At 37.2% G+C, this 26,719-nt stretch overlaps 1 protein-coding gene across 1 annotated transcript in view; it reads right to left on the bottom strand.

The window, feature by feature from the left end:
* Window positions 1-26,719, bottom strand: part of gabrr2a (gamma-aminobutyric acid type A receptor subunit rho2a) — a 40,008-nt gene that overhangs the window by 12,245 nt on the left and 1,044 nt on the right. The window contains exons 2-4 of the mRNA XM_032547919.1: window positions 23,155-23,261; window positions 8,218-8,285; window positions 7,434-7,657 (exon numbers count right to left, since the gene is read on the bottom strand). Of these exons, the coding sequence (XP_032403810.1) occupies window positions 7,434-7,657; window positions 8,218-8,285; window positions 23,155-23,261 (399 nt within the window). The remainder of the gene's footprint in view (window positions 1-7,433; window positions 7,658-8,217; window positions 8,286-23,154; window positions 23,262-26,719) is intronic.

Below are 26,719 nucleotides of genomic sequence, written 5' to 3'. Positions count from 1 at the left end.
AGACGTCTGTCAAATTTCTCCCCTTCTTCACAGGTCGATAACCTGTGGATCCGTTCCCATAGCAACAGTTACGATGGCAACTGGGAAGCTGAATGCCGGCACTTTTCTCCTGCCGATCCGCAGGGCGCAGCGTTATTTGTGAGCTATTGTGCGTGGAAACTTCTGCAGGTTTAATGCGCTCGGTAAATTGTTGAAGTGGATCTGTGCAGCGGGAAAACCATCAACAGAACAACTCCAAACTGTAAACAGATAGGTGGTTTTCTTCAATCTATGCGAACCAATTACCTCAAAAAAAGATATAAACATAAAAACAAGTGATTATGGGGCGCGAGTTTGAAAAGTTACACATAAAAAAAATAACTTAGATTTATTTAGCCTGTAAAAGGAAAAAAAATGTGCACATTTATCAAAGGAATTACTCATACATTTATAAAAGTCAAAGTTATAAACTAAATTTAGTTTTCAAATTAAATATTTAGTTAGAGAGCTAAATATTTTGTTTGGAAAATAAATGTTTAGTTTGAAAATCAAATGTTAAGTTTGGAAAATATTTACTTTGGAAATAAATATTTTGTTATCAAAATACATTTTTAGTTTCGGACCAAAAATTTTGTTTGAAAACTAAATATTCAGCGTCGACTTAAACATTTAGCTCGGAGCTAAATATATAGTTTCCAAACTAAATATTTGCAAATTAAAACTAAATACTAGTTTGTAAACTATATATTTAGTTTGCATATTTAGTTTGTAAACTAAATGTTTAGTTTGCATATTCAGTTTGCAAACTAAAGACTTAAAATATTTAGTTTAACAACTAAACATTTAGTCTGTAAATATATGCAAATTAAATTAAATACTAGTTTGTAAACTACATATTTATTTGCATATTAAGTTTGCAAACTAAAGATTTAGTTAAAAAGTAGATATTTAGTTTAAGAACTAAATATTTAATTTCCAAACTAAACATTTCGCCTGTTAACTTATTTAAATTGCAAGCTAAATATTTAATTTGAAATTTAAACATTTAGCTTGCAAACTAAATATTTAGCTAGTGAGTTAAATTTTTGGTTTGGAACTCTGACATCATGAATGAATGAATAACATGGTGAAAACATGACTTTGAATATAAACGCCCACATTTTTTCTCTATGACAGGCTAAATAAAGCAAAATATTACTTATTAATTAGTTACTGTGTGACTTTACAAATGGTGCGCAATAAAACAAGTTACATTTTGCAATTTAAGTATTACAAACCTAAAATAACTTGATACATTTTGTTTAGTTAATCTAAATAGCAAAGACATTTTGACATCATAAGTTATGATGCAAATAAGACATTTGGTTAAGACTTTAAAACAAAATTCTTAAATTAATCTGAAGTGTCATTCTCATCATATTTCGTTTTTTCTCCCTTATCAACAAAAACAAAAGCGTTTTATTTCTTAGCCTATTGAAGAAACATGGTGTCATCAGAGCACATTTTATTTTTCACCAGTGAAATCAGTTTTATAAATGTTCAAAATGTTTCTTCGGTTTGCAGGTTTGCTTGAGCAGAAATGGAGAAACGTCTTTGCAATCCAGAATCCTCAACACTTTCAAATAAATAACTTTTTGTATGGACTCGACTAAAATTGATCAACTTGAATGAGGTTACGTTCCCCTGAAATCTTTAATTAAACAGGATGATTTGTGCTGGAGCGGGCGGAGCTGGGAAGAGTTTGTGTCTGGAAAACTGTGATTTCGTTCAGCTGCTTTATGAAGTGCAGCTTCACGTTTCATTTCTGGACCTTTTTCTCTGAGGATCCTCTGCCTGAGAAGACGGTTCCTCCTGCAGGGCTGCCTCAGGACGTTTCTGCACACTAATTACATCAGGTTTTCTGAATCATTCTTACTTTAAAACTGCAGACACTCAAAGATGTCCTTCATCGTTGTTTCACACAGAAATATTTCTCAGTGCTCATCCACATCTCCAAAAGCCTAAACCTTTATAGATCTTTCTTTTTATGTTTAATCCTAACTTCCTGTGGAGAAACTGCCACTCATTTTCACCTCTGCTCTTTATGTCAGAGAACATCGGTGAAGAAACAGAATCATAAAGTCCAGGGAGAACAGCGGACAGGAAGGTGAGGAGAAGCTTAAAGCAGTTTTTGGTTAAAAAGAGATTCTACAATCTTTGAACATCAGGGTTCAATCCAACACATAGAAATGGAAAGAGTACAGCAAAACAAATTATGGCAAATAATCTAAACTTACAGGCTTTAGTCAGAGAAGCAGCCAAGAGGCCCATGGTAACCGTCTAATAACGTTGGCAAAAAAATTATTTTAAAAAAGCTTATATTTAAATATAGATGTATTAACAAATGCAGGTTTTAACCATTTTTAAATTATTTTCCTGCAACATCTCCATTGAATTTCTACAAATAATTATACTAAAAGACCTAATAATATTTTATATATCTGTTTTTCTTGTTATGGGGTTGGAATTTATGTGCTTTTTTATTTTTACACCATTTCTACCCTGCAAAAAAATAAATAAATATCCATCCTCTTTTTGCAAAATATGTCTATCTTTATTTTAAATCCTAAAAGTAGAGCTACAATGGTTGGTTTTTAAAAATTGCAACTTTCCTAAAAGTTGTAATTTTAGGAAAGTTGATATTTGTAGATATGTGTCTACATTTATAAGATGTTAAAAGAAAAGTCATATGACAGTTGTTACCCTAAAAACGTTTTTTTTTGTTTGTTTATTTGCCTGACCCGAGGACAAAATGGTTCTTCGGGTTATAAAGGTTGCAGACTCGTGGCCTAGACAAAGTCCATCCGTAAATCAGATTACGAATCTGTTCCTTACATTCTAACTGAGTTTAAAATACTTTCTAAAGAACAATAGAAAATTTCAGACAATTATGTGCTAAACTTGTACTCATACCAAAATCCCAGCAGCTGTAGCAAAAGCTGTAGCTACACGCCACACTTTTCAGTTTTTTTGTGTAAAAAAAGAAAGTTAAGCCATGTATCCCATTCACAAATGCACAACTTTGTGTTGGTCTGTCACATGAAATCGCAATAGAAATACAGGTTGTGGCTGAAAGATGAACAAACCTGGGATGATTTGAGGTTATTAATACTTTTGCAGTGTTTTAGTTTTTCTGTAATCTGATAAAAAGTCAACAAAGCAGCTCAGAAATATTTTACCTGTGATCTGAAAGGCCTTTCAAGGTACTCAAGGTTAACACAGAATTTTTGAGTATCTATCCACACAAAATTGATTAGTTCAGAATCACTAAATCAAATGGGGGATTTTTTTACTTCTTTGCCTTGTTGTATAAGCTAAGCTGCCACTAAAGGCTTTAAACGTTTATGAGCAAATCACTCATTCGAATCCAGAGGGGAACATTTCCTAACTAAGATGACAACTCTACATCATCTTCACCCACCAGCCAAATATTCAGCTACAAACTTTTGCTTCATAACTTCCTTCGTTCTTTGTGGCAAAGGTTCAATGAGATGCCTGACACACACCTCTGAGATTTCAGTTCATGCTAACATAAAAACAGTGGCTGCAGATTTGTTGGCTGTACATCCATCATGGGGAGCTGCTGTTCCACCACATCCCAAAGGTGCTGTGTTGGATCTATATCTGGTGACGGTGGAGGTCTAATTAGGCAGGTCGGCTGTTTCTGAAACACTCCTGCCAGTTTCTACAGCAGCTCAACAATTAAAGGCTCCAAGTCTCTCGCCGTTTTCCCCTTTATGATGCTCATTTTGAACTTTAGCAAGTCATCTGTGAATGTTTGGAGTCGCTGCTACGTGATTGGCTTATTTACAATTTGTGTTAAAGTAATTTTAATATTTAAAAATCGCATTTTATGTGTTTTTACTACTTCCGTTTGGGTGTCAACTGCTTCTAAAAATAGTCCAAGTGCTTAAAAAAAAACACCCAGACGTTTTGTTGTTAACAAATTAATATTTTTTGGAGTTTGGAAAATGAATAGTTTTAAAAGCCTTAAGAAAGTAACGTCGCACTGCCGTTACCTAGCAACCCCAGCCAAGCCACGCCTGTTACCTACACTGTAAAAAGAAAGTAGCTGAACCAGCTTAATTGAATTGATTCAACTGGTAACAATAATTCAATTAAGTTTATCCACCTTAAGTTTTTATGCTCATTCAACTCAATTTACTAAGTTTATCCATCTCAATATATTAAAATCATCCAAATCAATTTAGTTTTTAGACTTTTTAGAGAATACTCTAAAAACTGTATTTAAACAATTAAGTTCTGGAAAATTCATTTGAAACAATTAAGTTTCAAATGTAAAAAAAAAAAAAAAAAAAAAGCGAACCGGTTTCCGATGATAACGACGTTTTATCTGACAGATGTGCTCAGCAGTGCACGAGTCCATCAACCGCTCGGCTAGAGTTGTTGAAACAGTGCAAACTGATCTGCAGAAAAATATAACACTCCTTTTCAAAAACCTCTGGATTGCTGAGTCACTATCGACGGGCACTGTGTCGTCACCTGGCAACCCAAGTGGAGCCCTAGCAAGTGTGGTCAGCTGGTTTTACTGCTGTATGCTCTGCACAATGGCTGCTGGAAACATCAAGGGTTTTGATGTTGACTTACCATCCAAAAACCACTTGCTGCATTCTTGTTGGTTGTGCAGGAGGCTTCACTAATGCTTTTCAAACATATATGGTGGTATAATTGCTCACATGTTTGCAGCCATTTTCACATGCAATTGCAAAAGTTTGGGTTTTAGCAGCAGCTTATTTGGATTTAAAGGTACAGTCCCTAAATCTGCTCATTCTGAAAGGAGAACTGAGCAAACTAAAATCTCATCTTAGAATGATTTTCTGCAAAAACAAACAAAATAAAGTAATGAATATTTTTTGTATAACCCACAGACCTAACCTCTTCAAGGAACTATAATAGGTCTCCTTTAAACATTTTAACAGGTGCTCATAATTAAGTGGCTGGTGAACGTATATTCAAAGGATCCCAGAATAAATATAAGCAGCATTTCCTAAAGACTTTAACAAAAACCTAAAACCAAAGAGGAAGCAAACAGCTCTACTCCTCCACTCAGAGGATTGTTTTTTATGTGTAATAAAACCATTCACCCATCTAAAACAACAGCTCTGATGATTTTCACAGTACATGTCTAATAATATAAATTGCCAGACATATTCTGTGCACTGCTGGAGCGAGTTAATGTTAACATCCACAGCTCGTTAAAACCTGATAGGAGAAACTGAAGCCATAACTCCGAACACGTCTGAGCCGCGACGTGACTCGCCTCCTCGTCTGCAGATGTTCCATGTTGCTGAAATATTAAACAGAAGCTTTGTTTGCTGCAGACGTTCAGAGGGAACAAGTAAACTTTTCAGGATTGCAGCTCATTTATAATACTTTCTAAACTACAGAAGTACAACCTGTTTTGTTGTGACATCTCCCGTATGATTTCATCCATTAAAATCTGAATATTAATCTGCAGTCCTGGTTCGTGTAGCACTAAAAACACCTGCAGCTGCTCTTAGATGCAAAGAGGAAGCAGATGTTAGTTACAGCAAGTTCTCAAATTAAAGTGAAACCTTCTGTTCTCCATGAACTCTAAGAAATGTTAGTTTGCTTGTGCAACAAGTTCCCAGTGAATAAGTGGGTTTCAATCATGCACCATTGCTTTGTTTCGCTCCCATCTGCCGATTATTTAATGATTCTTTTAGAAAGTTGAGAATGAGAAACAGCTCATGCACAAACATCTTCTGATAACAGCTCAAGATGAGACCCAGAACACCTCAAATGTGATTAAATAAGAAGCTGGAAAGTCTTACTGAACATTAACAGCTTAGCTTGATTTTACTTCCTTTAAAAAAAACATGAAATCTGAATGTTAAATGAGTAAAATCTTCGCTCTTTTCAGCTGTCTCTGTGGTTTCAACCTCGCCTACATCAGATGAAAACTATCATGCAGCCAAAACATGTTCAGTCTCTTGGAGAAATACGTACAGCAAATTTTCTGCAGGAAAATTTTAAAGATTTATTTTCATTCTGGCAGCATGCCTTGCTTACGTGATGGATGTAGTGAGAGTGCACATGGGAAGCTCAGAAATAAGGAGAAAAAAATTGCCAGTGCGGACTAAAAGCAAAGCAGCATCATGATTGCTTTAAAATTGGAAAAAGTTTCCTTAATTTTCTGCAATCTCAGAAAATCAGCCTGAGATTTTGATGGGTCCTGTGAGTCATGAAGGCATATTGAGGTTGTAGATCCAACCAGCCATGTTTGATGCAGAAAAACTTAAATCTGGACCAAAAATCAAAACTGAGTTTAAAATTATTTAGAAAGATGGTTCCTAAAATCAACAACAGTGGAGTCTAGAAATGTTTTCTGAAACCAAAGCAAATAAATTAAATATAATAAATATAGCATTTTTGTGCTATAAATGTTATGACAATTAAAACAAGTCTCTTCTACTGTTATTTTATGAGCCAGAAGTCAGAGAGTTTATGTACCACTCATTTAAAACACTCAAACTACAAAATCCTAAATACAGGTTTGACAAACTACAATAAGAAATCAAATATGCAAAGAAGAAACTGTATGCAGAAAATGAGATTACGGATGTAAAGAAGTGTGTTAAATGGTCAAAAAATACAAAAAGAAACTTTCAGGTCTTGCAAAAACAGAGAATAAAATAATCTGGTAATGAACAAAGGAAACCTGTTAGCTTTTTACCAGAAAAGAAGCTCAAACAAACCAAAAACCAAAGGAAAGATAAACACTGAACTAAGAGAAATAAATTTTAGTATGAGGAACATAACAAAAAATAAATAAGAGACGAAACATAAAGAAATGAACTAGTACAGCAACACCTGAAGAACAATAACGGAGAAATTAACCAAATACAACAAGATCAGTAGAACATTAATAACCCACTGGAAATTGATTAAACACAAACAAAACCCAGGAATGGGACAATTGAAGACACTTTGGTGGAAACACAGGTTTTTTTATTTCTGCAGTCAAATTGCAGAATTTCAGTGTTAATTTATATTTACAATGAAGATCTAATAGCAATATTTACCTTAGTTTGTTTTACCTCTGAGTGAAGGGGTAATGAAATAAAATAAACTACAGGAAAACAAACATCTTCAGTTTAGATGAATAAGAAATGTTTAAATGCCCCTGGATGAAGTAAACTATTAAAGGAAATGGAAAAACAGTGTTGTGCAGAAATGAACACGATCAACTACAGAAAAACTTGACCTAAAAAAGGTAGAAGTTGTTTGTTGTGTGAACATTGAGAGAAACTTGTGTAATCTGAATTACTTTCCCGTTATGAGGAGCTAAATGTCTGCAAACTTTGAGCAAAACGCCTCCTCCACAAATCCACTTTCTGGTCTCCAAATTAAAACACTGAGACATCACTGACCTTAAACTGTAGAGGACATGTCCGTCCGGAAAAACACGCAGCATAATGTTGTCTGTTGTCGTGTCGTGGATGAAGGACCTCTTGGAGTGGACGAAGAAGACGTCCGGCACCCAGATCTTCTTCACCAAGCGGCCATCGAAGGTCATGCTCTTGTTTGTGCTGCTGGAGAACGACAGGCGCTCGTCCTTCCAGTAGTGTCGGAGGTACAGCGTCATGGTGAAGTCCTGGTGGGACCACAGGGTGGGGTTGAACCACCAACGTGAGCAACAATGGTGGAGCTCTACCACCAAAACTGTCCTTAAATTCAAACTTATTCAAACTATACAATCCTGTTCACAAATAGACTATAAATTGTCTCAGAACGTATTGTGATAAAAGATAATATTGTTGTTTTGAAACCATTTTCTAGCAATATAATTGCAATAGTGGCATAATAATGCAAGAACACCTTCTCAATTATCAATAAACTTTAAATTCTAATGAACATTCAAACAATGGAACTGGAAGATATTTGAAATATCCAAAATAAGTAAAGAAAACAACAGAAACAACAAATAAAATGAATCATAAAGTCTCAGTAAACAAAATTATCTTTCAAAAAAAGGGATAGTTGGGACCAAAGCACCAGCCTGAAGACTTTTATCATTCAGTTTTTGGTAAAAAGAGAGAAAAGAGAAAAATAAAAATAAATCAGCCAAATGAAAATTATTGAGTTTCTTTTCAATTGTCATGCGATTAAATGATTTATTGTATAATCTCTAATAATCTGGAAAACAACTCTTACCATGTCAACTTCAGAGATGCTGTCTAAGCTCTCCACCTGAACGTCCACGCCAACAGGGATCGCAGGACCTGCAGAGGGCAAAAGGTCACAATGTCAACAAAGAAAATAAATCAAAAAAACTTGAGTTGATGGGATCCAAACCGCTGTGAGCACCAGAACCTGTGCTCCAGATTACAGTGATTGCACAGGGTCGTTTAGTTGGCATCATTTCTGCAAGGCTGAAATTGATGGTTGAGGCACAGAAACCTCCAGTATTTCTCAGACATTCTGCATATTCTGACAATTTAAATTAAATGAACTAAACTTTTTGTAGCGTTTGTCGTCAAGTTCTTTGACACTACGAGTCACATTAGCCCATTTGCAGCTTGAGGTTCAGAGCTTAGTCCTACCCAAGAACAACTTTGTCAAGTTACTATGACTGTGATATTCCCACCACGTCATATTCTCTCCAAGTCTATGGGGGACTTTTGCTGCCATCATTCGAGAACACACATTTTCAATTTGAAAGCAGGATTTCATGTGTTTTAACACTTGTACTTACATTTTCAGTTTCAAAGCAAGACTTTATGTCTTTCTGCTTGTACTCCAAACTTTTTCTCTCTTTCAAATATTCACTGTGCTTTCTCAAACCTTTCTCCTCACGTTCAAAACTTGACTCTGCTCGGATCAAATCTCCACTCGCAAACCTCTCTGCTCATTTTGTGCTTGCGCTTGGGACGAAAAAGTACCGTCGCCTGCCAACCTCAGCCAATTGAATGATAGTAGCCCCACAGGCACACCCACTAGAAGGAAGCAAACGCACCAGGCAGAATACTTTCACTCTATTGGCTAAGAGATTGCCAGGCAACGGTACTTCTCCGTTCCAAGCACAAAATGATTCACAAGCGAGCAGAGACACATTTTGAGTGTGACTAGACAGGTTTGAGAAAGCACAGTGAATATTTGAAAGAGACCAGAAGAATTTTGAGTTCAAGCATTAAAAGTTTTCAGAACAAAACACATGAAATCCTGCTTTCAGACTGAAAATGTGTGCTCTCAAATTATGGCAGAAAAATTCCCCCAATCAAGTCATCTAGGCCTGTCATGATAACAAATGTTGCTGGACAATAAATTGTTCCAGAAGTTAGTCCGATAAATGATAACATTGTAGTTTTGAGACCATTTTCAAGTAATATAATGGTAATAATGGCATAAAAATACCAGAACACACTCTCAAGGATCAATAAATTTAAATTCTGATAAACATTTAACACTGGAACTGGAAGACAACTTAGATAAACGAACAAAATCTACCAATGAATTTGGCTCTCTGGTGAGGAAGCAGCAACTAAGATCCACGTCTCAGAAAAACACTAAAAGACAACTCCTGTGTTTCTTTCTGTTTAAATCCAACAAGAACAATGTTGTGCGAAGTTGGATGAGAATGTTTTTAGACTACAAGGCTGACAGTAGGAGGCGATTACGGTGCTTTTTTCCAAGAAGCGGGGTAATCGCCTCCTAAACATTGTCGGACACATTTAAGAGTTGTGATGATCCTCAGACATCTTATATTGCCTCTTATAACAAACTCTGGGATTATAAAACACTGGAGAAAAGCAGGGTAATCAGTACAGACATGTGTTTTAGGTGGTTTATTCTCTTACTCAAGCTTTCCAGAACATTTTATCTAGAAAGCCTCAGAGCATCAGTCACAGCAGGCTTCAGAAATCCTCATGTATCTGAAACAATAGATTACAAAACGAACAATGAGTGTAAAAAGGCCAGTCCTTCAAACAAAGAGAAACATTCAGTCTGATTAGCGCTGAACTGCTTTCAGAACGTAAATCTCGCGCAGACAGGCTGGATGTGGTGCTACCGCCAGTTTCTGGGTCCCAGTCTCATTTTTCTGTCTGCTCTGGAGTTTGAGGGGTGACAGCTGTGGGATGGTGGAACAGATTGGTGCTAATCTGAGCTGTAAACAGAACGAACCGCCTCCAGCTTAAATCTGCAGCCGCTGGGCCTGGCATGCCGCCTGGCAGAGCTGCGATCAGCCACACCGGCTGAAGCTGACGGTCTCTGCAAAGCAGACTGTTTCTGGATGAGAAAGACCCGTCAACATCCATCACCGAGAAAAACTGTTTCAGCTCCACAAACAGGAGGGGAAAGACAAGTCTGATTAGATGAAGTGTTTTACAGCCTCACTGAAGAGCTCTGCTGTCTGCCATTAGCTCTTCCCCTCAAGTCATTACTCTCACTGTTAACCATTTCAATCTGAACTGGAGTGATCAATGACAGTGTGATTGTTTCATTTGACGTTCAGAGTTTGACTCGATAATGTAATTAAATCTTCACAGAGTTCAGGCTGGAGCTGCAGCTGTCTCGCATTCCCTCGCATCATCTCTAAAATGAGCCTCGAACGGCAGATAAAAATAGGAGGGAATTTGTGCATTTCAGTGATGCATTCATGGCCCTCTAACCTTTTTATGAATACTAAGAGATTAGAAAATGCTCAGTGGCAGCGCTCCCACAGTGAGTGTGACTGATGGCTCCGCTGAGTGTTTCTGAATAAATACTAAAAGCAGGAAAACAGAGAATCTGTGATAGGGTGGCCGGAGCGTAGAGAATAAACTGTTAGATGATCGGTCTGTGACGCAGATCTAATAAACGCCTCAACTTTTATTACAGAAACGTTGAAATGTTTTTGTTCACAGCACAGCTCCTTAGATTCTGTCCCAATGTTACCCATTTTTATTGCTTTTCGCAGTTAAGAAAAGGGGTTAAAATGAGGTTTTAAAACCTCAAAATAGGTTTGCTAGAGGTTAGGAAATCTGAAATGGGGTAAATCTGTTGATTTGCCATTGTGATGGTTTGAAATTCTGCCAGCTTGTGAGGACAAGACGGGAATCTAAATGTAGAACCAGGAGAGAGACGCAGGTTCACGTGACGTACTGAACAGAAAGTCAACAAAGAAAGTGGCATAAGATGATCAGATGGACAAAAATCTAAGCGTGAATTCACACCCTGTTAGTTTTGCTTTAATTGAACTCTAGTTTTGTTAGGGAGGTGTGAATGCGTAACCAAACTCTGCTGTGGACCAAAAAAGCAAACTCTGGTCTGCCTAAAAACCTAGATCTTGTGAACTCTGGTGCGGTTCTAATTCATATGTGAACGCCAAGCAGACACCGCTGCAAAAGCAGAAAGATGACTATAGTGCAGGGCATTCTGGGTAAATACAACCAAAGCAAACACAAGAGTCTAGCAGTAGCAAGAGAAATGGCTCGTTTTCTTTTACCAGCGACAAAAGAGAAATCCTTCAACCACAAAAATCTGACACTACTCCATTTTTGTTTACATTTTGCAAAGGAGAAAGTTGCCACCTGAAAATGTAACAAATATTGCAATTTTTTCTCCAATCAAACCGAGTTTAACAAACATCTCAGAGCCACAACTCAGACGTGGTGAATATGGTTTGCTGATGTTCAAGTTCAGATTTTAGACCTGTAACGCGGCATCATTAGTTTTATCAAGGACTTTGCTCGGAGTATTTCAGAAACTGCTGGTCTTCTGGGATTTTAACAAACAACCGTCTCCCAGGTTCACAGAGAATTATCAAAAACGAGAGAATATCCAGAGAGCCGCAGCTGTGAGGCCAAAAATGTGCTATTGATGTCAGAGGTCAGAGGAGAATACAGGCAGGCTGGTTCAAAATGATGAAAGAAAAAAGTAGCTTAGATAACTACTTGCTACAACCACTGCTGACAGATATGAACACCTGAGGCTACAATTCAGGCTCTACAAGATTGGAGAATAAGGGGATGGAAAAAATTCTATGTGGTCCGATGACTCTTGATTTCAACAGCAACAGCAGCATATGAACGAACGCATCCATTTTGCCTGCATCAGTAGTTCAGACTAGTGGTGGTAAAAAGGTGTAGAGATATATTCTTGCTTCAACTGAGCAAAACCTCCCTGAATATTCCTGACCGTTTCTATCTCTTTATGACAACATAGTACCCATGTTTTGATGGCTGCTTCCGGCAGGATGTCAGAAAGCTCAAACAATCTCAAACTGGTTTCTTTACTTTGATAATTAGTCACCAAATATAGGACAAATGTGTGACGTTATCATATTAAAATGGACAAAAATCTCTGAGGAAGTGCAGCCTGTTGAATTTATGCAAAGATTTATGCAGTTCTGAATACAAAAAGGGATGTGATTGTGCTAACAAAATGTACCTATTAAAGTGCCTGACAATCAGGGGCCATTGATTAGAGAGGGAAACGGGCAAAGCAAAAACAAGAAACTAGATTATTAAATTTCAACTCAATAAAAACAGATTTAGACATGTCCACAGTTTCACAGTTGTTAAAATGATTCAAGCTTTAAGTTTAATCAGATATTTTGTTATTTTAACTTCATTCTAGTGAATGTTTATGATATTACGCAATAAAAAAAGAGCTTTAATGACGTGCAAAACACATTTAATGGATCGATCAGAGCACACATGACATGAGTCACAACTCAGATCTGGGAATGACGTCACTCCGATCCTAACTGTGCTCCAGTTGCAGGTTCTGGATGATGCTCAGGAGTCTGGATGTGCTATTTCTTTTTACAAATATTTAGACATTAAACAACAGAAATAGCTAAACCTAGGACTTAAAGACCAAAACAGCAGCAGAGATAAGCTGAAAAATAGCATCACAGTTTTTGCAAAGCATGAAACACATTTATCTAGCTAAAGCAAGCAAAATATCACAATGATTCTCCAGTTGTCCAAAGCTAACAGCCTGGTTTAAAACACACTTTAATCATTATATTAGCATGATAATTAAAGATAGAAGGGGTTGAAGACAGTTAAGGTAGAGAAAATAGTGAAGAATGAGAAACAAGAGGAGCTTAATCAAATGAAATCTGTGCAACTCTGATTAAATTTGTAATAACGCTGGCTCAAATGAGAGTTCAGATAAATCTCAGGACAAACACAGTGCCGAAAGTCGACTGGATATTCTGTCAACATCACCAGCAGAAAAATATCCCGGTTTCTGCCTCCAGCTCAGTAATCAGCAGCTGATTACATCACAAATTTTTACACAACTGCTAATATCCACTTGGGAAGATGAGGGAGCAATTCTGGGCATGATTTCCCCCATAATGTTAATGGTTTCGACCGCTGCAGGACCCTGGTGGCTAGCCTGAACATTTACCTTTCAAACACAACACTGATTACTGATACGGGACACAAGGCCTTTTTTAAACCCTGATTGCCAACTAACTTGGTTCTGCTCTCCACAGGTTTGCTGCCACCTTTTGCTTTCTAGATTTTTTTTACTTGCACATTACAATATATTCACATTAATCCTCCATTCACCACTGATTTTACGCTTCATATTGAAGGTTTTGACCTTAATTAGTGTTTATAACTGTTTATTTCAGAATACATTTCGTGTCTGCCTTTTTGACTGAATTTGAAGTCAATAATACTGTCAATTATCCCTTTTTTCCCAAATAACATTCTTCTGGTCTCTCTGATAACATTACCAAAAAAACAACTTGGCAGAAATTCAGAAAATTTAGGAAAAAAATAAGCAGTTTTTAATTTATTTTTCTTCCAGTTGTTGTAAGATTATTGAATGTTGTAGAGTTTTGTTGTTTATTTAAATGTCTGCTGAATATTTTCCTCTTAGACATTCATGTTGACTGACTTTAATATAAGTATTTGCCTCTTCTGTCACAATTCAATGCTTTAGATCACCAAATAACTTTTAATGTAAATAGAAAACACCCAGTGCATTAATATTGTGGAGGAATTTTGATCAAAATAGTCTTAATTCAGACACATTGGATAGTTTTCAAGCATGAATAATCCGTTTTAGGTCATGTCAAAATGGTTTGAGTTGACGTTAATTTATGAGAACAATTACTGTCTTTGTGACGGCTAATTATGTTGTTCTTTTTATAAAAGAAGTGCTTCATTTAGTGAAACACCAGGGTGTCCTGCTGGTTTGATGAAGTGTTTTTAAAGAAATGGTTTTGTTTTCAAAGTTTTGCCTTCAAAAAGCTTTCTATGCCAACGCTGCAGCAACATGTTTAGGTCCAGAGGCTGGGCAGGATTTAATTAGAAACATTCAGAGAGAAGAGTAAAGAACCTGCAGATATCATTATGTTTTAGGAAACCTCCAACTTTCCAAAACAGAATTCCACCTTCGGAATAATTCTCCCACTTGGAATTCTGAGACCGTAACACAAAAACTGAATTGAAAACAGCAAAACAAATGATTGTTGATGTAAGCTCTCATGATGGAGGCCATTTTAACCCTTAACTCCAGTAACTTCTAATCCAAACTTGTAGGATTAACAGCTTTTTTTTTCTGGTAAAGTTCCCTGCTGAGCTCATCTCAAACTGCCTGGTTAGACAGAAAAGCAGCATTACGTAACGACATGACTGCAGCCATCGATAGTCACGCTGTCCTCCTTTCTGGACGGTTTTTTTTAAGTGAAACACAGCGGCTCATTATTCATTCTCAGCAGTCTCCTCGGCAGACAGCCTCCCCTTGCTTCTCTCCGTAAAAACACACGGTGTGAACACCTTTCCATTAGCGAATGTGATTACTGATGTGGGACAGCTCAGCTAGAGCCATGGCTGACCTCAAGCTCCCCAGATAACGATGAAGCAGCTGGTCAGTCTTGCAGGAGATGTATGTTAATGTCTTATCAGAAAACTGAGCTGAGCAAATAGTTTGCATCGGTTCAAATGCCCTTCAGGTGTTTGTGGAATAAACAAAAATCGCTCTTTCATCCTGGGAAGGGTTGCAGAATCTATAAAAACTTGTCTATATCACCAGATGACCAACACTAACTACTAGATCCAGACTCAATTAATGAATATCAACATTTTTCTAAGGTCTTCTTTTCGATTTGGACTGGCAATGTCATGCCCATGTCTGAAATTTGGATATACAGCTCTGGAAAAAATTAAGAGACCACTTAAAAGGATCAGTTTCTCTGATTTTACTCTTTAAAGGTTTGAGTAACATGAACGTTGTTCTTTTATTCTCTGTACTACTGACAACATGTCACTTATTTATTTACAGAAAATGAGAAATGGTCAAAGCAAAGAAAATGATGCAGTGCTTTCAGAGCTCAAATAATGCAAAGAAAACAAATTCATATTCATACAGAAACAATACTAATGTTTTAACTCAAGAAGAGTTCAGAAATATTTGGTGGAATAACCGCAGGAGGTTTTCAATGGGGTTCAGTGCTGTGGGCTCTTCAATTTTTCCAAAGCTGTTTGTTAAAAAAAAGAAAAGTGTGGAAGTAAAGAAGCTCAAAGCAGATGAGAACGCAGCTGAAAGTTTCAAAGAGTGTTGAAGTTATGTGCAGAGTTTCACATAAATCAGACGCAGCAAAGTTTCCAACTCCGATGTGAGTTCATTGGTGATTTGTCAAGAGAAAAGGAGGACAAGCATTGTTGCTCTGATAAACATGGGCATCAATATTCACATTTCTCCAAGTAACTGTCACCAGAAAACATTATCAACCTTTATTTAATCAGGATAAAACTCCTGAAGCACCTTTGAGTTATCATTTTCTCTCTTATGAAAGGGGTGTTACTCTTTCCATGAGGACTTTCCATTCTATAGGATATGTTTTGAAATTATCTGCTTTAAATACATGATTTGTGTTTCACATTCTCAGCTTCTCTTTCTCCGAAATACTATGGGTTCAAGTCAATAAAATGCTGGGAAATCAAACAAAAAGTTGATAACTGGAAAATTTCTTACATGCATCCTCCAACCTTGAATATCAAGCTGCTTGTACAACACAAACAATAATTGCGCTGCTATTATTTTTAACAAGAATAAGAATATGGCAGAGTAGGAGTAAAACTTTGCAGAATAATCCTACTGCACCAAAACCTTCTTCTTCAACACCAGAAAGAAAACACAATACCAGAAGGACATGTCACTATGTGTCACACAGTGCAAGCTCAATATCATAAAATATTAACAGTGACATATCGTATGATCTAAGATTTAACAAATGTCAGACTGCACAGTTTTTTGCAGCAGCAGAATAAAAAATCCAGAGTCCAACAATGAATAGCAAGCAAGTACAGGCGTTAATGTCTGATTATTAGATTCAAACCCAAAAATTTAGGGGAAGGAAAACAAGGCAGCAGAGGAAGCGCTAATTATTAGACAATAATATGACAATATTGGTCATCAGAGTGCTAAATCAGCATTTGGTGAGCCTGTCACACAGAGACAAAGCTGAGTACAATTGTACTCAAGTAAGAGTAGAACTACTTCAACATATTTTTACTCAACAATAAACTAAACATGTGCAACCAGGTGAAAAATGGTTTCCTGTAAATATATATTTTGCAAACCCTGTTTAGTTCTACTAACAATGTGGACTGGTTGCAATCAGCAGTCCGATCAATAAATCATTCACACACCTGCTATAAACTTATTGCATCTCTGGCAGTGCTGTTTACATTATGTACGTGTATAATATAGGATACATTTATTGGCTAACTGATTTATCGACCAGTTGATTTCTGGGCGCTGATTTCCTTAATTTTGGGGGATCATGATCTGCTGATACTTATATGCTATCCCCATCTTATCCCCTAATCTCATCTTCATCACCAAAGGTTTAAAAATCGGCCTCTGTCCTCTTCTGCTCCGCAGACCGGCCCACCAGGTCAGGTCTGAAGTTTACAGTTAACAATATTAACCCTACTGTTGCCAACTCAGTGACTTTCTTGCTGTATTTAGTGACATTTCAGACAAAAAAATTCATATCAGCCCAAATCAAAATCGGCAGGTCAGGCATTTTAAAGATTGGTAACCAGAAAACTGCAATTGGTGCAGCCCTATACACATATACATGACATTCTTTGATTAAAGTAATTTCTCTTAAGCGTTACTCCAATAGCTACAAAATTTATTTGTACCAGGTGAGTCTTTCTGCCCTGAGAATGTGGACCAGTACCGGTACTGATTCTGTGCCCTCAAATGATTTTAACAGAAGTTTCACATAACTTAGAAGTTGATGTAAAAATAATGTTTGTTTTAGTCACAAAATGATTATGCAGTAAATAACAAATCCCCACCTACAGCATAGAGTAGCTCATCGATGTAGCAGCTGTGTAGCCTGACGTAAAAACATTTTGCTAGACAATGTCAAACATTGAGAAGTTTTAATTATTGTTATCAAACGTTATCAAACACGGCGTTTTGAAGCCAAAAATACCTCAGAAATATACAGAGCCAACCATGAGAATCAACTAATTTCTACATACATTATCAAATATATATTACTGTAAAAACAAATCACTTCATAGTGAAATTGTGTGTTTTTGATATTATAATGACAGAAATTATTACTAAAAAAAATAAAACAGCTCCACTGAGTGGGCCCCATAGTGGCCCAGGGGCCCTAAGCGACTGCTTAGTTTGCTTATGCCTTGGGCAGGCCCTGGGCAGATGACTAAAAGACATTTAGCAATGGTTGGATATATAATGGATGGGTGGAAATGAATGAATTCATAGGCGATGGGCATGCATGCACCCGATGGATGATGGATAAATATCGTACGATGATAGATGGATCCATTAAACTAATAGGAGACATGAATCCACCTCTGACCTGCAGTAAATCCTCGACACTGAGCAGCACACATCCGAAACTCTGAAGTCACTTAGCAGAAAACAAGTTGGGAAGTGGACAGACACGGTGAGACGTAGCTGAGGGGCTTTCATCTGGTTCCTTTCAGCTCGGATTAACAACAAGCTTAATGTGTTATTTTACCCAGGATTAAGAGCAGTAATACACCCCACATGCAACCTCCAACAGCGACTCAGTCTGAGCTTGTTAAATATGTCTGTGTGTCCACCTACATAGTACATGTGCAACAGTCCTGAGTTTTCATGCAGAGATGATGAGGATTATCTCTTTGGTTGCATAATGGGACATGTTACTACAATGTGAAAAGCCATATGCTGTGTGTAGACTAGTGAGTTCAACTCTTCAAATTATTCAGAGGTCAGAGATTTACAAAAAATAATTCAATATAATAAAATAACAAGTCTGTTAGCAGGCAATTTGTAAGAGTCTAGAACGTTTTTAACGTCTTGAATCTGCTGAGAATCAAACATCTGATTTACAGTCTGTTCAGATTAAGGGTGTTTTTACACCTGATGGTCTGGTGGATTTGGTTCAGTTGGGGAGCAAACTCGCAACACTTGTTATATTTTCCAAACCCTTTCAAAAACAGCTTCCCCTCCTCGCCTGTGGTGGCGCTGCACCAAAAAACACTAAAGGAAACAACAAAAACATGCGCAACTTCCTTCTTTATAAAATGTAAACAAAAGGCAGTACTGCCAGATTTTAGCAGTTGTAGGATTTCTCTTTTGTCTTTGGCAAAAGACCGCAACTCATTTTTTTCTCTAGTGCTAGTCTCACTCGTTTGTTTTGGTTAGGTTTACCCAGAATGCCCTGCTGTACTGTTTTAGTTCCTCCTTCTGAAGTGGTCTCCACTCCGCTTGAATCCACATATACACTCGAACTGCGCTACCGTTCACGTTAATCAAACTGAGACTTAGGTTTACAGGTGGACCAGATTTCGCTCTTTTGGTCCACATCAGAGTTTGATTGCGCATTCACACCTCCCCAAACGAGCCAGACTTTCTAAACAAACAAACTATAGTTTGACTAAAGTGGACTAAACAGGGCTGGTGAGAACGCATTCTAAGAAATCAGTTCTACAGTTCGTACATGAAGGTCACCTCCTCCTTTTGTCACCCACACCTTTCCATTAAAGCCCCACCTTCATTTTTGCTTCGGCGTTTAGTCTGACTCGAACAAATTGATCATAAAGAAGAACTTTTCTGGTGATATGCTGGGTTTGAACTTTTTTAAAGTGTAAGAAATGCAGGACTGATTCTTTAAAAGCCATTTCTTAATGCAGATGTGAAGGCTTGGGTCTTCTGATGGACTCTAATGAAGTTATTTATCAGCCCTTTTCCTCTCTGACCACAATTTTTATGCTTTGAAGTATCTGTATCACTGATGAGTAGGTCGCCTTCACCATCAAGGTTTACAAACTTCAGAAAGGTGACCACTCTTTGCTTGTCCGACATGTGGGAGTATCTCAGAGTCCAAAGTTTTACCTCTGAGCAGACCCAACAAGTCTCCTTTGATTTCTCTACAGACTGACGAGAAGCACCAACTTCTTAGTTGAAAACTCTGAGCAAGTCCTCTGAAGTTCCTTGCTGATGAACTATGTTTAGATCCAACTCAGCCCTTTAAAACCTAAAGAAGCGCAGATTAAACTGGAGTGTGTGACGCATCTTCAGATCACACTCAGAACAAAACCAGTGGGACGTTCTGAAAGCGTCTGAAACTGGAGTTAAAAGGAGGAACGGATCAAGGTTAGTGACACTGTCAGCTGGAAAAGAGTCTCGGAGTCTGTTTTCCTGGTGATAACAACAACAACACGGAAGGGAGGGGGGAAAGACCAGGAGGAGCAGCGCAACGTGGGAACATCAAAGCAGCCACCATATCACAGGTTCTGGAAAAAGAGGACCCGCGGGCCACTTAACATCAGGTTCTGGTTTATTGATACCTGCAGGTCACCACAGGTTCTGACCCAATTTAAAAGCCACTTCATGCTGGTCTTCTCTGAGGCAGCTGAAGGCTTAACGGGCATAGAGTCAAATTAAGACTTTTTTATTTTTCCTTTCATGGAGCTGTTTAAATATATTTTTATGTATTTGTATGCTTTTACTTTTATATAACACTTACAGTCCAGTCAGCTAAGAATACCAAATAATACTAAATTTGTAGATGTTTGCTAAAGTCCATAACTGGTTCAAAATCAGAAGTTTATACAAATTTCCTTTAATATTTGGTACACTGAAAAAGAGAAAAGAATGTATGCTTCATTTGGTAACAAGTAATTCAATTAAGTTTATCCAACGTACTTTATTAAGATGGTTTAACTTGACAAATTTAAGTCAGTCTTACTGAAATTATTTAGTTTACTTCAAATAAAGAAGTAAAGTAATAAAAGATATTTTATGGAGGGCTTTTTTGTCTCAGGCAACCTTTATTTGACAGTAGTTAGAAAAGTGGGTAAAGAAAGAAGGGGAAGACATGTTGCAAAGGACAGGAATCAAACTTGCAACTGTTACTTTCAGGACTAAGGTCTCCTGATGTGGGTTCTGCTTTACCGCTGCACTACCACAGCAGCACTTAAAGTTTCTTTAAGTTAAAATTCTCAACTTTTAAGTTAATTCAACATTTAAAAAAAGTAAGTTGTCATCACTAAACCAAAAGAATTAAGTGAGATTAATGCAAATTATTCCATAATGTGAATATTGAGTATTTCTGCAGTAAGTTCTTTCTTCATGTTGCCATTTGTTTTGTTTAGTGTTTCTAAAGCACAAAGCACTTGACAACTGGCATGGTCTTTTTTTCTCCAGATGGACATGAGCGCCAAACTTTTGAAGACATTTTGCACATGTTTGTACTTCCATTTGGGTTTTTCCTGCTTCTATAAACAGGCAAAGCACTTAAAAAACAAAAAAACACAGCCATTTTTTGGCTGGGTGTTAATAAATAAGTTTATGATTTTTGGTGTCTGAAAAATTTGCTGTTTTACAAATTACTCGAATGTAGCGTCACAAATCAGCAGGCCCTACCTCTCACTTAGTAACCCCAGTGAAACCCAGCCCGTTACCTAGCAACCCCAGAGGAATTCCGCCCGTCTCCTAGCAACCCAAGCTGAGCTCAAAGACCTTTGGTCAACTATTTCTGCACAGATGTTCTATTCAATGTCACACGTTAATAAAACTGTTTTATGTCTTGCCTTGAAATATATCAACCGGTGTTTCTACAGTTTATTCAGATGTTGTAAATAACCAGAAACTCAAAATATGAAACTTATAAAGCCATGAGTTCATCACTTACTCTTTATCGAATTATTTAAATGCATAAAAACTTTGGTGCATGTAAAATTCTGCCATTAGTAGAAAGTTACATAACTCTGAAGAAAGGTCGCTCTCGTTATTTTGACTTTTAGCGATCCGACCCAAAACAGGAAAAGTTTGGTCTGATAGATAGAAAAAAAGACAGAAATAAAAATGTTATGTATATTTTTACACATTTTATGCAAATATCTGATTTAAATATAGTCCACAATTCTTTTCTACTGGATAATTTATTTGTCTTACTGGGCATTTTACTCAGAACAGGACAGAAATAAGAGCTTAAAGTCCTGTTGCGAGCCGGAAATAAGACATTTACTTTGTTTCTATGTGAGTGATGGGACCGTCGCCCTTTGATTGCGGACCAGCTTGGATGCGATTCGGATCATCAGAGCCGAACATAAAAACTGACATCAGCTGCAGCAGCACAGGCAGATGGAGGATTAGCATCAGGGAAAAGGTCGGAGCAGCAGACGTAATCTGAGAGGCTGAGAACGGGTCATTTCGGGTCAGAACCATCAGAAACCATGGAGATTTCCTGCTGAGAGCAGTCGATAGTATCTAAGTAGAGGGTCAAACCGAGTCAAAACCACGGGGTCGATGTCTCCCGATATAGTTTGGTGAATAAATGTTTCTCTGCTCAAAACACTGACTTATTCAGAGTCTTGACAGGTCTGTTTCCTCTTCCTACCAGCCAGAACTCCGGACTGGATCAGCACCCAAATTCTCTCCTACGGTAAACATGCCCTGAGCATTGTAGCTGCAGGAGTTACTGTATATATTCAATTTGGTCTTCGGCGTAGCTGGGATTTAGTCGGATTGGTTCAGCCTCAGTTTTTGCTGTGCTTTTGTGTTCAACAAGTTGAACCAGCTTTGCTCTGTGCTGCTCCCATGAACACCGAAACTTTCGTTTGGACTGTCTGGAACCTCAAAGTAGGGACGAGGCAGCGAATCACAAATGAGTGTGGAGGTTTATCTTCAAGCAGAATGACGACCCTAATTGCACAGCCGGAGTTGCAATGAGATGATTAAAACTCCATCTAATCTTATAGCTTCATCTCTTTTCCAGTGAAGAAAATGCAGAAATCTCTTTGGCAGTCTCCGGACTAGCCCCAAATCACTTTAAGATGTAGCTGAGGTAACAGGTGACTCTACAAAGCATTGATCTTGAGGGGATAAATGCCATTGCACAATAAAATTATTTAGATTTTTTTAAACATCTATTTGCAGTTCCGTATTTAGAGATTCACCATTATTTTTTGTGGATCAAAACTCCTAATTATTCACGCAAAATTCTGCTATTTGAGTATTTTTTATAGATCTCAAATCAGAGGTTGTACTTTTTTGTAGTCTGTCATTTTGACTGTCGGTGTCAAAAAATCCTGTCAGAGTTATAATAATGACATATTCAGTGCTACATATTTTTATTCCTTTTAACTAATATTCAACTCAAACAACCTGAACAGAGTCTATATTGTGCTGTCACACATTAAACAGATGAATACATGAATTTTGACTAAAACCACAGACTGTTGCCCCAATGACCCCAAGACGTGGCATTTTCTGCACTCCTTCTGACCGTCGCGCTAAGACCTCTAGAGGGTAAACATTTTGTTTTATGTTTTGTTACTTTAATAAATAAGACCCTAAACAAAATATTGTACTTTGTGGTTTTGACTTCACAAAGGTTTGCTCTCAACATTATGTTTTCTTCAGATTACAGCAACTTGTGTTTTTCGTTTTGTGCAGATTTTATTGAACCCCTCTGTTCTGTGTTGATGTTTCTCAGCCTGTTTGGTTGGTTGATAGTCTCTCTTTAAAGTCTCACCTTCCGTTTGAGTCAACAATGTCTGTTTATTCTGGTATTTCACACCAACAATGGATCTATCAAACCTTTTAGGTAATCTTCTATGATCTTCTTAACGATAGGCGTCCCATCTAGCAGCTCTCCCTTACCTCCAAACGCCGGCCTCATGGTGAAATCATGATCATCTACTTTGAGAAGATGCTCCGTCTTGGTTTTTCTGGACTTGGTCACATCTGGAGGTTTCTTTGGCAGAGAGCTGGAGGAAGAAAACATCAGAGTCAAAGAGATAAAGAAACAACTACGGAGAATAACAGATGAAAAAAAAAGGCTGCTGCTACTGCAGCTGCGCTCATCACAACCAAAACCACAAATTGTTTCCTCTCAGGATGAATCTCCCGCTCATGATCACAGGAAGTCTGATCTCCAACAGGGTGAAGTACTCCATAGTAAAATTACAGCAGCTTTACACTGCATTTCATCATAAATAAGGTTACTTTTGCACATTTCACATTCAGTCAGCAGATAATTTATCAGCATGAAACCAGAACCTCTGCCAAAGCTGCTGGTTTTCCTAAAAAACAGAAAACAACCAAATATTCCTCAAACAGTTGAAGCAACCAGATTAAAACATCAAGGCTTCGAAATATTTCAGGAAAAACATCGACTCTGATGAGTTCTTCAGAAATAAATGACGAAAGCGAGAGATGAAATGAGTTCAATTACCATTTATCTTTTACACATGCGCTGTGATATCCAAGTTAAGAAAAAACTACCTGAAATGTTTTTCTTATTTTATTACAAATACATTTTTTAACCTTCACATGTAATCAATAAAGTCTTTACTTCAAACATGATTAGATGCATTTGAACAGAGTTTGTTTGGGGCCTGGAATCCGTTCAGAATATGGGAATTGATCCCACATTCAGGTTCTGATTTAGACTCAGAATGTTCTCAGATCAAAGTATGAGATTTGGTCAGATTTTGAATTTTTTCAGAATAGAATCTAATCAAAATATAAAATGTAAGCATTTTGTTAAGACCTTAAAGGAGCCTTATTTTACAAACTTCACACTTTGCACGTTTTTGAACTTCCATTTAGATCTCTACAGCTTCTAAAATCAACCCAAGCGCTTCCTCCTCCATTTCCTTTCTCTGGATGTTCATCATAGGAGAACAAAAAGGGACATATGATGCAAAATTTACATTTTGCACATGATTGTTCTTCCATTTGGATTTTTACTACGTACTTCTAAAAACAGGCAAAACACTTAAAAAAACACCCAGCTGTTTTCTGGCAATAGGTTTTTGGTATCTGAAAAACGAGCCATTTCAAAAACCTCCAGATTGTTATGTCACTTTCCATGGGCACTGCACCGTTACCTAGCAAGCCCAGCTGAGCCCAGCCAGTCACCAAGCAACCTGAGATGAGTTCCAGCACATTTGGTCTGCTGGTTTTACCGCTGGATGTGTTTTGTTGTTGACTTACCATCCACAAACCATTTGCTACATTCTTGTTGGTTGTGCAGGAGGCTCTACTTCTCCTTTTCAAAGATGTACGGTTGTATAATTGTGCATCTGTTTGCAGCTTTTTTGAAGTGCAAGTGTAGACGTTGAGTTGGGGGGAAGGGATGTGGCCAAAATAGGCAGAACTGATTAGAATAAAATCTTATTATTTTGTGGTTTTGTGCAAAATATTGAATGAACCTGTTTTGTAGAGACTATAAACTTATTCTAACATGTTCAATGTAGCATAATAGGTCACATTTAATGCCAATATTGCTGACTCCGTCTCTTGGAACAGAAGTAAGAGGAAAGGGAGGGGAGCTCAAAGATTCATTAGTGTCCCCAAACTGCTTTATTTCTAGTAAAAATCCTCACACCATCTAGAACTTTCTGTTGCTATGAGGCATCCAGAGCCTCACCTTGCTGCCTGCTAACTGTTGAAAATGCTTTACTATTGTCGACATAATCCAATTCTGCACTTATTTTATATTCTTATAAATTTTTCACACTGGTATGTGAAAGATCCGGAAGAAATGTGTTTGAATAGCATTCATTATACTGTGAAATAAAACCTAAATGAGATTCTGCAGATTAAACCTGTGAACCCTGCTGCTGGGAGGCATGAAACGAATAAGAAGCAGAGTATTTATTTAGAGAAATGTTTGCTTCCATCAGGTTCCATTTGTTTACGCTCAGCTGTCGATAATCCATCTTATCCATGCAATTATTACTGGAACAAAATATTCTGCTGATTTTTAGAGCTCAATAAGTTAGAAATAACAGAATCTGAACATGAACTGCAACTCAAACAGATGAATCTATCACCTCCGACCTCAGGATTTGGATCTGGTTCATGTTTCTGGTTCATGATAAACGGAAACAATAACTTTGGATAGATTGCAGACTTCTTTATGTAAATTAATGGGCTTATTTTTATAGATAACTCTATACCAGCTGGTTTTATAAACTGACTTTTGCAGCACTGTAAAATAACAGAGATAGATTTGGATTGTAGCAAATAAAATGTAATTTGCTCATGTTGGGTTGCATTAAATTTATTTGACTGCATATTTCTGGACATAAATTGGACCCATTTATCTTTTAAAGATCATTCGGAGACATTTGTAGTGAGGCCTAATTGATGTCTGAACTTAATTGAACTGAATTGTGTGAGTGTAGTGCAGTCCCACACAAAGCATGTTAAATAATCTTCCTGTTCTCAGCAGCAACCAAGGATCACCAACTCCCCATCAACTGCACAAAGTTAACTCTTATTTGTTTTTGGGAAAATGTCCATATGAGTCATGCTTAAAATGGAAACAGTTATTTTTCTGAATGCTGATGTAACATGATTTAAAACCTTGCAAAAGAAAGTTCCACTTTTGGCTCATCAAAAATCTCCATTTGTGGATAAAGATTCTCATTTCGGGTCACACAAATGTCCCTGTAACTCTTTCCAGATGGAGACCAGTGAATGTCTTTCTTGTCTATTCTTGAATTTCCTTCAACTGGGGAAGGATGTGCTGCTCATTGATGTCTCTTAGCCTACTTCATGTTGTCAGATAGGTTCAAACAGTAATCATGACTGGAGGTCAGTAGGGAAACTAAACTCAGCAGTCCAGAAACTCTGGTTAATCACAGTTAATTCATTATCTAGAAACGAGAGAAACAGATTCTAGGTTGGTTTGGACTCAGTGTTTTTGTTCTATTAATGAAACAAAAATCATCATCTCAAAACTGCCTGTTGTTTTCATTAATTTATCTTCACTTGACATTAAAATTGTCTGACGATCTGAAACCCTTAAGTGTGACAAAAATGGAGAGAGGGAGTGCAAATAATCTATGACTTCAATTTAAATGAAAGAAACTGATAAATCAGATCTATTCAGTCTGAAATTTGTTTGAAAAATGAATTCAGATCACAATTTAATATATTAACATTAATATCACAGGTTGTGACTCAAACAGCTGAATTCAGCTTCTCTCACCAGAAGATGAGCGTCTGATTAGGAAACTCTTCAGTTCAATAACTGCAGCATTCATTCATTCATTCATTCATTCATATCCTTTCTTTATACATGAGGTCTCATTCTGAAGACAGACGTGTTAAAACCATCTAACAAATTGGCATCAAAAAGATCATGCAGATATTCTATCAAATTACACGATTTAAATCATTAATAGCAAAACAATAACGTAAAGCTCGCTCT

This window comes from Xiphophorus hellerii, chromosome 19, assembly GCF_003331165.1.
Source record: "Xiphophorus hellerii strain 12219 chromosome 19, Xiphophorus_hellerii-4.1, whole genome shotgun sequence".
In the NCBI taxonomy this organism is placed as follows: domain Eukaryota; kingdom Metazoa; phylum Chordata; class Actinopteri; order Cyprinodontiformes; family Poeciliidae; genus Xiphophorus; species Xiphophorus hellerii.
This window is presented reverse-complemented; position numbering and strand designations above follow the sequence as displayed.